This window comes from Rattus norvegicus, chromosome 2, assembly GCF_021556685.1.
Source record: "Rattus norvegicus strain SHRSP/BbbUtx chromosome 2, alternate assembly SHRSP_T2T, whole genome shotgun sequence".
Lineage (NCBI taxonomy): Eukaryota > Metazoa > Chordata > Mammalia > Rodentia > Muridae > Rattus > Rattus norvegicus.
The window spans coordinates 17,718,882-17,733,655 of NC_141535.1; the positions used below are offsets into that span (position 1 = coordinate 17,718,882).

The window sequence follows — 14,774 nt, forward strand, 5'->3', positions numbered from 1 at the left end:
TGGCCCTGTTGGAGTAGGTGTGTCACAGTGGGTGTGGGCTATAAGACCCTCATGCTAGCTTCCTGGAAGTCAGTTTTTTTGCTAGCAGCCTTCAGATGAAGATGTAGAACTCTTAGCTGAGCCAGTACCATGGCTTCCTGGACACTGTCATGCTCCCACCTTGATGATACTGGACTGGATCTCTCACAGCCTGTAAGCCAGCCCCAATTAAATGTTTTTTATAAGAGTTGCCTTGGTCTTGGTGTATATTCACAGCAGTAAAACCTAACTAAGACACCCATTCTCAGCCTTGACTATGTGATGGAACTTTCCCTGGGAAGAGTCATTTGAAGCATGTAGACCATGTAGTTGAAATCAAGGAATTGGTCATTGATAGCAACAATAACCATTTTGATAGAATTGAAGGAAACCCTGATAATCGGTTACCCAATATGGCCAAATCCATCCACTCCAGCCTTAACTGCCATAGGGATGAGACTGAGAACTGAAAGGAACACAGATCCTCATGATAGTCTTAATATGTTTTGTAGCGTGGTTTCCAAATAATTTGTTGAAAGCCATTGAATGTTATTGGAGAGTGGATTAAAATATATTTTCCTTTTATTTATTATTTATTTACCGTGGTGTTGGTATCATAGTAAGATTGGTTTTTATAGAATGACTCTTATACTGTTCCTTCCCATGCTTTTGTTGAACATGAGAAGGAATGATGTTACTGCTCCTTAATCATTTGGTAGCATCTATTAGTGAATCCAGCCTTGATTTCCTTTGTAGGGAGACCTTTTTTTCTTAAATTACTTTTCTTTTTTCTTTTATTAATATTTTAAAAAATGCATAAAAACGTAACTATCCAATGTCTGAATAAATATATTTAAGGAGTTGCCAGATAATCCCTTATTTTACACAAAATTATCAGTTTTAGAAATCTTGTTAAATAACTTTATTGTAATATATTTCATTTTTGTATTTTTGTAACAAGATGAAAACTCTGAAATTACACAGAAAAAAGACAAAATATTTTTGTCAAGGGGTAAGATAATCCACTGAAAACTTATTCACAGTTACACTGTAAACACTAATAAACATTAAAATATTTGCATAATTGTGTGCTCAAAAGTCCTATAAAAAGTGGAAGACTTATTACAACTGCAGTTTTTAGTCAACTACACTTCCTTCCAAAATTTATTTTGTTCCATTTACTCTTTTAAACCTGGGCACACTGCTGAACATATACTTTGGCAGTTCTATATAGCAAGTGCTTCCATAAAAAATGAAATAAAAATATCAACATTAATAATATTATAATTATAATAATAAAAAACAACACAATATAAAGCCCTTACTCACCAAGTGTTCAAATGCAGCTCAGTGAAAGTGCAGCAGTAATTCAGCCAGACAATGAGTGCCCCTTTTTTTCTCTATTACACAAACACACACACACACACACACACACACACACAGAGAGGAAAAAATACGGAGGAAAAATTATGACCAATATGGCAGGCTGCCAAACCTTCAATTAGTAATAATCTTATTTTTTGCAACAATAAAAAAGAAGAGAGGAGGGTATAGATACAATCCTTGAACCTATACAGCTGAGTGCTTTCTGTGGTTGTATTTCAGGTCATGGAAGGGACAACTGGAGTGTCCCAAGAAAGGTCTGGCGATGGCGATGGCGTTGGAGCTGAGGGCATGAAAGGCGTACATGTGGAGCAGCACTTTGAAACAGAAAGTGAGGGGATGCCATTGCTGACAGCAGAGCCAGACCAGGGCATCCCAGAAGTGACTAGTGAAAAATCGGACAGTTCAGCCGAAGAACTTGTACACATGCCACTCAAAGAAGAGGAGCGCGTGATGCCTCTGATCGGGCCTGAAACCTTGGTAGACTTGGATGATTTGGATGAAAGAGATAAGCCCAGTATTGAGGATGTGATAGTAGAAGGCTCTGAGTCTAACTCTCTGGGTTCTGTTCTGCCTGACCTACCGTCTGTATCACAGCATAGCTTTTCCGTAGCTTTGCCACTTACTTCCAGCCAAGACGAGTCCAGAGGTATAAAGAGTGAGGGTGATATTACAATTGAAGTTGATAGCATTGCCGAAGAATCGCAAGAAGGCCTGTGTGAGAGAGAATCAGCGAACAGGTCTGAAGCCAGCGTTGCCTCTGGTACCTGTGGTATAATTACACGCGAGAGAAAGCGCAGAGCGAAGGGTCAGAAAAGGCCAAGCGATGCAAATAGTGTATTAATGACAAAAAAGCAAAAGCAAACTCCAAAGCGGACAAGTGCTGCAGCAAAAAGTGAAAAGAATGGGGCAGGACAGAGCAGTGACAGCGAGGACCTTCCCGCCACGGACAGTTCCAGTAACAGCACACCAGTGAAGCACCTTAACCTGCCCAAGCCACAGAAGCTGCCACGTTCTCCTGCAAGAGTCTCCCTCCTCAAAGATAGAGGGAAAGAGAAACACAAAGAAAAGCCTGCAGATTCATCCCCTAGAACATACAAGTGGAGCTTCCAACTCAATGAATTAGATAATATGAACAGTATAGAGAGAATCTCTTTTCTTCAAGAAAAAGCACAGGAAATCAGAAAACACTACATGTCTTTGAAGTTGGAAGTTGCAACCATCGACAGAAGGAGGAAAAGTTTGAAAAGGAAAGATAGAGAAGTGTCTCATACAGGACCTTCTTCTATGTCATCGGCTTCATGAGTCCCTCTTCATTGTCTCCCCCCAAAATGTACTTGCTGTAGAGCGCAGGTTATGAACATTTCTCCACCTGCCAGCAGTTTGCTGCTATGGACAGAAATCCCAAACCCTGAAATACTTGTGGTTTTTTTTTTTTTTTCTAGTCCGGTCGTCATTCCCCTCCTGGTTCACTCTCCCATATTCCACCTCCCATTCCTCCTCTCCCTGTCTCTAAGAGGATGTCCTCACCCTCGCTGCTGGGCCTCCCAACTTCCTGGGGCCTCAAGTCTCTTAAGGGTTAGGTGCTGTCTTCTACCACTGAGGCCAGACCAGACAGTCTCTACTGTATATATGTCAGGGGCCTCGAACGAGACAGTGTTTGCTGCCTGGTTGGTGGCTCAGTGTCTGAAAGATCTCAGGGGTCTGGGTTAGTTGAGACTGCTGGACACCCTCCTCCTCACCTTCTCTCTCCCCACTGTAGAGCATTTCATCTGAGGCCCCTCCCTTTGAGTCCTGAGAGTCTCTCACCTCCCAGGTCTCTGGTGCATTCTAGGGGTCCCCCCCCACTCCCACCTCCTAAGGTTGCCCATTTCCATTCTTTTTGCTGGCCCTCAGTGCTTTCGCCTACCCTCTCCCCTCCTTACCTGATCATGTTCCCATTTTCTCTTTCATCTCCCCTCTCCCACCCAGGTTCCTCCCTCCCTTTGCTTCCCATGATTGTGGTTGCTTTCTTCTCCCTCCCAAATGGGATTGAAGTATCCTCACTTGGGCCCTTCAGCTTGTTAACCTTCCTGAGTTTCATGGATTGTATCCTGGATATTCTGTACCTTTTAAGCTAATATCCACTTATTACTGAGTACATACCATGCATGTCATTTTGGGTCTGAGTTACCTAATTCAGGATATTTTCTAGCGCCATCCATTTGCCTGCAAAACTCATGATGCCATCACCTTTGATAGCTGAACAGTATTCTGTTGTGTAAGTGAACCACATTTTCTGTAGCCACATTCTTCTGTTGTGGAAAATCTGGATCGTTTCCAGCTTCTGGCTATCACAGATAAGGCCACTATGTTGGGGCATCCTTTGGGTATGTGCCCAAGAGTGGTATAAGTGGGTCTTCAGGTGAAACTATTTCCAATTTTCTGAGGCTCCTCCAGATTGATTTCTAAAGTGGTTGTACCAGTTTGCAATCCCACAAGCAGTGGAGGAGTGTTCCTTTTTCTCCACATCCTCACCAATACCTGTCACCTGAGTTTTTGATCTTAGCCATTTTGATTGGTGTAAGGTGGAATCTCAGGCTTGTTTTGATTTGCGTTTCCTTGATCACTAAAGACTTTGAACATTTCTTTAAGTGTTTCTTGGCCATTTAAGATTTCTCTGTTGTGAATTCTTTGTTTAGCTCTATACTCCATTTTTTGATTGGGTTGTTTGGCTTTTTTGGAGTTCTTTATATATTTTGAATATTAGCTCTCTGTCAGATGCAGGGTTAGTGAAGATTTTTTCCCTAATCTGTAAGTTACTGATTTGTCTTATTGACAGTTTGCCTTACAGAAGCTTTTCAGTTTTATGAGGTCCCATTTATGAGTTCTTGATCTTAGAGCCTGAACTGCTTGAGTTCTGTTTAGGAAATCCATGCCCTCAGCTCCTGCATTGCCACTCTCCCCATATCTATTCAATATAGTACTTGAAGTTCTAGCTAGAGCAATAAGACAGCAAAAGGTGACCAAGAGGATACAAATTGGCAAAGAAGGAATCAAGTTATCACTATTCACAGATGATATAATAGTATACATAAGAATTGACCCCAAAAATTCTATTAGAGTACACCTACAGCTGGTAAATAACTTCGGGAAAGTGGATATAAATTTAAGCCAAAAAAATCAGTAGCCTTCCTTTATATAAATAATAAATGGACTGAGAAAGAAAATAGGGAAGCAACACCCTTCCTTTCCCAATAATCACAGATAATATAAAATATCTTGGGGTAATTCTATCCAAACAAGTGAAAGATCTGTATGACAAGACTTCAAGTCTCTCAAAAAAGAAGTTGAAGAAGACCTCAGACAGTGGATTCCCATGCTCAGGGATTGTTAGGATTAAGATAGTAAAAACTGACCAAAAACAATGCAATCCCCATCAAAATTCCAATACAATTCTTCAAAGACATGGAAAGAGAAATTCTCAATTTTTTATGGGAAAAGAAGTCAGGATAGTGAAAACAATTCTTAACAATAAAAGGACATCTGGAGGGATCACTATTTCTGACCTCAAGCTGTCCTACAAAGCAATAGTGATAAAAAACTGCATGGTATTGATATAAAGGCAGACAGGTTGTTCAATGGAATAGAATTGAAGATGCAGAAATAAAACCACACACTTATGGACACTTGATACTTGACAAAGAAGCCAAAAATATATAATAGAAAAAAGAAAGCATTTTCAGTGCTTGTCTAACTGGCAATTGAAATGTAGAAAAATGAAAATAGATCCATATTTGTTACTTTGCACAAAGTGGGGAGACTTTTAATTACTGCTTCAATCTTATTGCCTGGTAGGTGACTATTGCTGATAACTTCTTTAGTTGATTTGGTAAATCATGTGTGTTCTTAGACACCCATTTCTTCTCAAATCTCCAGCTTTTGGAATGTCTTTTTAAATATTTCTTATAATCCTGTGGATGTGATCAGAGTATATTTGGTTTTTTTTTGTTTTTTTTTTTTTTTGTTTTTTTTTTTTTTTTGGTTCTATTTTTCGGAGCTGGGGACCGAACCCAGGGCCTTGCGCTTCCTAGGCAAGCGCTCTACCACTGAGCTAAATCCCCAACCCCTTTTTTTTTTTTTTTTTTTTTTATAGAACATATTTTTTTTTTTTTTTTTTTTTTTTTTTTTGGCTTTATTTTTTTTTTATTTTTTTTTTATTTATTTATTTTTTTTTTATTAACTTGAGTATTTCTTATATACATTTCGAGTGTTATTCCCTTTCCCGGTTTCCGGGCAAACATCCCCCTCCCCCCTCCCCTTCCTTATGGGTGTTCCCCTCCCAACCCTCCCACCATTGCCGCCCTCCCCCCATAGACTAGTTCACTGGGGGTTCAGTCTTAGCAGGACCCAGGGCTTCCCCTTCCACTGGTGCTCTTACTAGGATATTCATTGCTACCTATGGGGTCAGAGTCCAGGGTCAGTCCATGTATAGTCTTTAGGTAGTGGCTTAGTCCCTGGAAGCTCTGGTTGCTTGGCATTGTTGTACTTTTGGGGTCTCGAGCCCCTTCAAGATCTTCCAGTTCTTTCTCTGATTCCTTCAATAGGGGACCTATTCTCAGTTCAGTGGTTTGCTGCTGGCATTCGCCTCTGTATTTGCTGTATTCTGGCTGTGTCTCTCAGGAGCGATCTACATCCGGCTCCTGTCGGTCTGCACTTCTTTGCTTCATCCATCTAGTCCAATTGGGTGGCTGTATATGTATGGGCCAAATGTGGGACAGGCTCTGAATGGGTGTTCCTTCAGTCTCTGTTTTAATCTTTGCCTCTCCCTTCCCTGCCAAGGGTATTCTTTTTCCTCATTTAAAGAAGGAGTGAAGCATTCACATTTTGATCATCCTTCTTGAGTTTCGTTTGTTCTAGGGATCTAGGGTAATTCAAGCATTTGGGCTAATAGCCACTTATCAATGAGTGCATACCATGTATGTCTTTCTGTGATTGGGTTAGTTCACTCAGGATGATATTTTCCAGTTCCAACCATTTGCCTACGAATTTCATAAACTCGTTGTTTTTGATAGCTGAGTAGTATTCCATTGTGTAGATGTACCACATTTTCTGTATCCATTCCTCTGTTGAAGGGCATCTGGGTTCTTTCCATTTTCTGGCTATTATAAATAAGGCTGCGATGAACATAGTGGAGCACGTGTCTCTTTTATATGTTGAGGCATCTTTTGGGTATATGCCCAAGAGAGGTATAGCTGGATTCTCAGGCAGTTCAATGTCCAATTTTCTGAGGAACCTCCAGACTGATTTCCAGAATGGTTTTACCAGTCTGCAATCCCACCAACAATGGAGGAGTGTTCCTCTTTCTCCACATCCTCGCCAGCATCTGCTGTCACCTGAGTTTTTGATCTTAGCCAATCGCACTGGTGTGAGGTGAAATCTCAGGGTTGTTTTGATTTGCATTTCCCTTATGACTAAAGATGTTGAACATTTCTTTAGGTGTTTCTCAGCCATTCGGCATTCCTCAGCTGTGAATTCTTTGTTTAGCTCTGAACCCCATTTTTTAATGGGGTTATTTGTTTCCCTGCGGTCTAACTTCTTGAGTTCTTTGTATATTTTGGATATAAGGCCTCTATCTGTTGTAGGGTTGGCAAAGATCTTTTCCCAATCTGTTGGTTGCCGTTTTGTCCTAACCACAGTGTCCTTTGCCTTACAGAAGCTTTGCAGTTTTATGAGATCCCATTTGTCAATTCTTGATCTTAGAGCATAAGCCATTGGTGTTTTGTTCAGGAAATTTTTTCCAGTGCCCATGTGTTCCAGATGCTTCCCTAGTTTTTCTTCTATTAGTTTGAGTGTGTCTGGTTTGATGTGGAGGTCCTTGATCCACTTCGACTTAAGCTTTGTACAGGGTGATAAGCATGGATCGATATGCATTCTTCTACATGTTGCCCTCCAGTTGAACCAGCACCATTTGCTGAAAATGCTATCTTTTTTCCATTGGATGGTTTTGGCTCCTTTGTCAAAAATCAAGTGACCATAGGTGTGTGGGTTCATTTCTGGGTCTTCAATTCTATTCCATTGGTCTATCTGTCTGTCTCTGTACCAATACCATGCAGTTTTTATCACTATTGCTCTGTAATACTGCTTGAGTTCAGGGATAGTGATTCCCCCTGAAGTCCTTTTATTGTTGAGGATAGCTTTAGCTATCCTGGGTTTTTTGTTATTCCAGATGAATTTGCAAATTGTTCTGTCTAACTCTTTGAAGAATTGGATTGGTATTTTGATGGGGATTGCATTGAATCTGTAGATTGCTTTTGGTAAAATGGCCATTTTTACTATATTAATCCTGCCAATCCATGAGCATGGGAGATCTTTCCATCTTCTGAGGTCTTCTTCAATTTCTTTCTTCAGTGTCTTGAAGTTCTTATTGTACAGATCTTTTACTTGCTTGGTTAAAGTCACACCGAGGTACTTTATATTATTTGGGTCTATTATGAAGGGTGTCGTTTCCCTAATTTCTTTCTCGGCTTGTTTCTCTTTTGTATAGAGGAAGGCAACTGATTTATTTGAGTTAATTTTATACCCAGCCACTTTGCTGAAGTTGTTTATCAGCTTTAGTAGTTCTCTGGTGGAACTTTTGGGATCACTTAAATATACTATCATATCATCTGCAAATAGTGATATTTTGACCTCTTCTTTTCCGATCTGTATCCCCTTGATCTCCTTTTGTTGTCTGATTGCTCTGGCTAGAACTTCAAGAACTATATTGAATAAGTAGGGAGAGAGTGGGCAGCCTTGTCTAGTCCCTGATTTTAGTGGGATTGCTTCAAGTTTCTCTCCATTTAGTTTAATGTTAGCAACTGGTTTGCTGTATATGGCTTTTACTATGTTTAGGTATGGGCCTTGAATTCCTATTCTTTCCAGGACTTTTATCATGAAGGCGTGTTGAATTTTGTCAAATGCTTTCTCAGCATCTAATGAAATGATCATGTGGTTCTGTTCTTTCAGTTTGTTTATATAATGGATGACGTTGATGGTTTTCCGTATATTAAACCATCCCTGCATGCCTGGGATGAAGCCTACTTGATCATGGTGGATGATTGTTTTGATGTGCTCTTGAATTCGGTTTGCCAGAATTTTATTGAGTATTTTTGCGTCGATATTCATAAGGGAAATTGGTCTGAAGTTCTCTTTCTTTGTTGTGTCTTTGTGTGGTTTAGGTATAAGAGTAATTGTAGGTTCGTAGAAGGAATTCGGTAGGGCTCCATCTGTTTCAATTTTGTGGAATAGTTTGGATAATATTGGTATGAGGTCTTCTATGAAGGTTTGATAGAATTCTGCACTAAACCCATCTGGACCTGGGCTCTTTTTGGTTGGGAGACCTTTAATGACTGCTTCTATTTCCTTAGGAGTTATGGGGTTGTTTAACTGGTTTATCTGTTCCTGATTTAACTTTGATACGTGGTATCTGTCTAGGAAATTGTCCATTTCCTGAAGATTTTCAAATTTTGTTGAATATAGGTTTTTATAGTAAGATCTGATGATTTTTTGAATTTCCTCTGAATCTGTAGTTATGTCTCCCTTTTCATTTCTGATTTTGTTAATTTGGACGCACTCTCTGTGTCCTCTCGTTAGTCTGGCTAAGGGTTTATCTATCTTGTTGATTTTCTCAAAGAACCAACTTTTGGTCCTGTTGATTCTTTCTATGGTCCTTTTTGTTTCTACTTGGTTGATTTCAGCTCTGAGTTTGATTATTTCCTGCCTTCTACTCCTCCTGGGTGTATTTGCTTCTTTTTGTTCTAGAGCTTTTAGGTGTGCTGTCAAGCTGCTGACATATGCTATTTCCTGTTTCTTTCTGCAGGCACTCAGCGCTATGAGTTTTCCTCTTAGCACAGCTTTCATTGTGTCCCATAAGTTTGAGTATGTTGTATCTTCATTTTCATTAAATTCTAAAAAGTTTTTAATTTCTTTCTTTATTTCTTCCTTGACCAGGTTATCATTGAGTGGAGCATTGTTCAATTTCCACGTATATGTGGGCATTCTTCCCTTATTGTTATTGAAGACCAGTTTTAGGCCGTGGTGGTCCGATAGCACGCATGGGATTATTTCTATCTTTCTGTACCTGTTGAGGCCCGTTTTTTGACCAATTATATGGTCAATTTTGGAGAAAGTACCATGAGGAGCTGAGAAGAAGGTATATCCTTTTGCTTTAGGATAGAATGTTCTATAAATATCCGTTAAGTCCATTTGGCTCATGACTTCTCTTAGTCTGTCGACATCACTGTTTAATTTCTCTTTCCATGATCTGTCCATTGATGAGAGTGGGGTGTTGAAATCTCCCACTATTATTGTGTGAGGTGCAATGTGTGTTTTGAGCTTTAGTAAGGTTTCTTTTACGTATGTAGGTGCCCTTTTATTTGGGGCATAGATATTTAGGATTGAGAGTTCATCTTGGTGGATTTTTCCTTTGATGAATATGAAGTGTCCTTCCTTATCTTTTTTGATGACTTTTAGTTGGAAATTGATTTTATTTGATATTAGAATGGCTACTCCAGCTTGCTTCTTCTGACCATTTGTTTGGAAAGTTGTTTTCCAGCCTTTCACTCTGAGGTAGTGTCTGTCTTTGTCTCTGAGGTGTGTTTCCTGTAGGCAGCAGAATGCAGGGTCCTCGTTGCGTATCCAGTTTGTTAATCTATGTCTTTTTATTGGGGAGTTGAGGCCATTGATATTGAGAGATATTAAGGAATAGTGATTATTGTTTCCCTTTATATTCATATTTGGATGTGAGGTTATGTTTGTGTGCTTTCATTCTCTTTGTTTTGTTGCCAATACGATTAGTTTCTTGCTTCTTCTAGGGTATAGCTTGCCTCCTTATGTTGGGCTTTACCATTTATTATCCTTTGTAGTGCTGGATTTGTAGAAAGATATTGTGTAAATTTGGTTTTGTCATGGAATATCTTGGTTTCTCCATCAATGTTAATTGAGAGTTTTGCTGGATACAGTAACCTGGGCTGGCATTTGTGTTCTCTTAGGGTCTGTATGACATCAGTCCAGGATCTTCTGGCCTTCATAGTTTCTGGCGAGAAGTCTGGTGTGATTCTGATAGGTCTCCCTTTATATGTTACTTGACCTTTTTCCCTTACTGCTTTTAATATTCTTTCTTTATTTTGTGCGTTTGGTGTTTTGACAATTATGTGACGGGAGGTGTTTCTTTTCTGGTCCAATCTATTTGGAGTTCTGTAGGCTTCTTGTATGCCTATGGGTATCTCTTTTTTTAGGTTAGGGAAGTTTTCTTCTATGATTTTGTTGAAGATATTTACTGGTCCTTTGAGCTGGGAGTCTTCACTCTCTTCTATACCTATTATCCTTAGGTTTGATCTTCTCATTGAGTCCTGGATTTCCTCTATGTTTTGGACCAGTAGCTTTTTCCGCTTTACATTATCTTTGACAGTTGAGTCAATGATTTCTATGGAATCTTCTGCTCCTGAGATTCTCTCTTCCATGTCTTGTATTCTGTTGGTGAAGCTTGTATCTACAGCTCCTTGTCTCTTCTTTTGGTTTTCTATATCCAGGGTTGTTTCCATGTGTTCTTTCTTGATTGCTTCTATTTCCATTTTTAATTCCTTCATCTGTTTGATTGTGTTTTCCTGGAATTCTTTCAGGGATTTTTGCCATTCCTCTCTGTAGGCTTCTACTTGTTTATTAATGATTTCCTGTGTTTCCCTAAGTGTGTTCATGTCTTTCTTGAAGTCCTCCAGCATCATGATCAAATATGATTTTGAAACTAGATCTTGCTTTTCTGGTGTGTTTGGATATTCCATGTTTGTTTTGGTGGGAGAATTGGGCTCCGATGATGGCATGCAGTCTTGGTTTCTGTTGCTTGGGTTCCTGCGCTTGCCTCTCGCCATCAGATTATCTCTAGTGTTACTTTGTTCTGCTATTTCTGACAGTGGCTAGACTGACCTATAAGCCTGTGTGTCAGGAGTGCTGTAGACCTGTTTTCCTCTCTTTCAGTCAGTTATGGGGACAGTGTGTTCTGCTTTCGGGCGTGTAGTTTTTCCTCTCTACAGGTCTTCAGCTGTTCCTGTGGGCCTGTGTCTTGAGTTCACCAGGCAGCTTTCTTGCAGCAGAAAATTTGGTCTTACCTGTGGTCCCGAGGCTCAGGTTCGCTCGTGGGGTGCTGCCCAGGGGCTCTCTGCAGCGGCAGCAACCAGGAAGACCTGTGCCGCCCCTTCCGGGAGCTTCAGTGCACCAGGGTTCCAGATGGTCTTTGGCTTTTTCCTCTGGCGTCCGAGATGTGTGTGCAGGGAGCAGTCTCTTCTGGTTTCCCAGGCTTGTCTGCCTCTGTGAAGGTTTAGCTCTCCCTCCCACGGGATTTGGGTGCAGAGAACTGTTTATCCGGTCTGTTTCTTTCAGGTTCCGGCGGTGTCTCAGGCGCAGAAGTCCTGCCGCTCCTGGGCCCTCCCCCACGGGAGCCCAGAGGCCTTATACAGTTTCCTCTTGGGCCAGGGATGTGGGCAGGGGTGAGCAGTGTTGGTGGTCTCTTCCGCTCTGCAGCCTCAGGAGTGCCCACCTGACCAGGCGGTTGGGTCTCTCTCTCACCGGGTCTGGGAGCAGAGAGCTGCTGCGGGCCGGGATCCGCGGGTGTGGCCAGAGTATATTTGTAACTGGACCTTTGGCTACTTTATTATGTTTTTAAATCTACTTTCCTACTCAACCATTATCTCTTCCAAACCCATCCCTCACAACACTAGGTAGAGAGAAAGAAGGATAGTAGGGAAAGGAGGCATCAGTCTCTTTAGAGTACTTCCTGCTGACTAAGGTCATCAAGTTCCTTGGGGCAAGTTTGTTCCTTTGTCATCAGGATATCTCTAACCAGTAGCCCTCAAACAGAAAACACCAACCAAAAACACCAACAGGGATAGCAGCAGCCATCCATCACAGCCTTTCAGGGCTCTGGCATTTTTATACCCTCTCAAGAGCCCTCAGAATTCCGGACATAAACTATCTTCAGCTGGCAAAATTACGCCCCTGCCAGAGTATGAGATAAATCGCAGTTGCTGTTAACAATCTGAAGCAGCTCCATATTCCACATGTGGGATTAAAACAAAAATGTTTTCACATAATGTTTCTGTGTTTTTAAAGAAAACAAAATTCTCACTATATATATTAAGATATTTCTTAATCATTATTTTATTAGTTTGGGTCATCTCTCTTTTGTTTAGTTTGGCTCAGTTTGTTATTTGCTTGCCTTTTCAAAGAAGCAAATATTTGATTGTCTGTGTATTTGTTCCTTAATTTTTATTATTTCCCGACATCTGATAAATTTGAGTTGGTGTGTTTTTGTGGGTGTTTGTGTGTGTATTCATTTGTGTGATCGTGGGTGTGAGTCAACAAGCATGTGGAAGTCAGACAACAACCTTGGCTGTTAGTTTCGCCTTCCACTTTGTGTGACATGGGGCCGCCTGTTTTTGGTTGGTTGGTTAGTTGCTTTGTTTGTCGTATTAAGGCTATGGATGGTCCATCTTTCTTTAGCCTCCTATTTTGTCCTCCAATTTTGCTTTAGGAGTGAGCAGTGGAATTACAGACTTGTGCTACAAGGTCTAATTTTACATGAGTTATATGGATTCATACCCAGATGGTGATGCGTGTGAAGCAAGTGGTTTACTCACTGATCAATCCCAATAGTCCAGACAGTTCTGATTTTTTAGAATGTAATCATTTGTGCCATGGAATTTCCTCCTAAAACTCCCTTAGCTACTTCCCCAAAGTTTTGGTAAGTCGTATTACTTACCAAAAGGGTATGACACCCTTTTTCTGGCCTTTATAGGTACTAGGCACAAAGTGTACAGACATACATAGGTAAAATGCTTATTAGGCATAAAATAAAAATAAAGTATTTAATCCTAATGATATATTGTACACTCCTAGAGAATTTATGTGCTTTGCATATCTTCTCTTACTGCTGAAATTTTGTCTTTTTTTCCTTTTCTCCATCTTTATTAAATTGGTTATTTCTTATTTACATTTCAATTGTTATTCCCTTTCCCGGTTTCCAAGCAAACATCCCCCTAACCCCTCACCCTCCCCTTCTCTATGGTGTTTCCCTCCCCATCCTCCTCCCCTTACCACCCTCCCATACACAATCCTGTTCACTGGGGGTTCAGTCTTGGAAGGACCATGGGCTTCCCCTTCCACTGGTGCCCTTACTAGGCTATTCATTGCTACCTATGCAGTTGGAGCCCAGGGTCAGTCCATGTATAGTCTTTGGGTAGTGGCTTAGTCCCTGGAAGCTCTGGTTGGTTGCATTGTTGTTCATATGGGGTCTCGAGCCCCTTCAAGCTCTTTCAGTCCTTTCTCTGAATCCTTCAACGGGGGACCCGTTCTCAGTTCAGTGGTTTGTTGCTGGCATTCGCCTCTGCATTTGCTGTATTCTGGCTGTGTCCCTCAGAAGAGATCTACATCCGGTTCCTGTCAGCCTGCATTTCTTTGCTTCATCCATCTTATCTAGTTTGGTGGCTGTATTTGTATGGGCCACATGTGGGGCAGGCTCTGAATGAGTGTTCCTTCTGCCTCTGTTCTAAACTTTGCCTCCCTATTCCCTACCAAGGATATTCTTGTTTCCCTTTTAAAGGAGTGAAGCATTTGCATTTTGGTCATCCTTCTTGAGTTTCACGTGTTCTATGCATCTAGGGTAATTCGCACATTTGGGCTAATATCCATTTATCAATGAGTGCATGAAGATCCTGGACAGATGTCATACAGACCCTAAGAGATCACAAACGCCAGCCCAGGTTACTGTATCCAGCAAAACTCTCACTTAACATAGATGGAGAAACCAAGATATTCCATGACAAAACCAAATTTACACAATATCTTTCTACAAATCCAGTCCTACAAAGGATAATAAATGGTAAAGCCCAACATAAGGAAGCTACACCCTAGAAAAAGCAAGAAACTAAACGTCTTGCAACAAAACAAAGAGAAGACAAGCACACAAACATAACCTCACATCCAAACATGAATATAACAGGAAGCAACAATCACTATTCCTTAATATCTCTCAACATCAATGGACTCAATTCCCCAATAAAAAGACACAGATTAACAAACTGGATACGCAATGAGGACCCTGCATTCTGCTGCCTACAGGAAACACACCTGAAATTTTGTTTTATAGCACTATGATCTGATAAGATACAAGGAATTGTTGCAATGTGCTCAATTTTAGACAAGATTCTGTGGGCTGCTGAGAATGTATATTCTGGGTACATTAGAAGGACTATTCTGTAGATATTATTAATGTTTTGTTGTTGACTTTTTGTTTGGAAAACCTAACAATGTGAATCGTATATTGCAATTATTCACCACTATTCAGTGAGGTCCTATCTAAA

At 40.6% G+C, this 14,774-nt stretch overlaps 1 protein-coding gene across 1 annotated transcript; it reads left to right on the forward strand.

Annotated features, from left to right (window-relative positions):
- Positions 1-53: 53 nt before the first annotated feature.
- LOC102555137 (AT-rich interactive domain-containing protein 4A-like) lies at positions 54-2,820 on the forward strand. Its single transcript, XM_087635943.1, has 2 exons — positions 54-192; positions 1,624-2,820. The coding sequence occupies exons 1-2, from the start codon at positions 130-132 to the stop codon at positions 2,704-2,706; spliced, it is 1,146 nt and encodes a 381-aa protein (XP_087492069.1). The 5' UTR covers positions 54-129; the 3' UTR covers positions 2,707-2,820.
- The last annotated feature ends 11,954 nt before the right edge of the window (positions 2,821-14,774 follow it).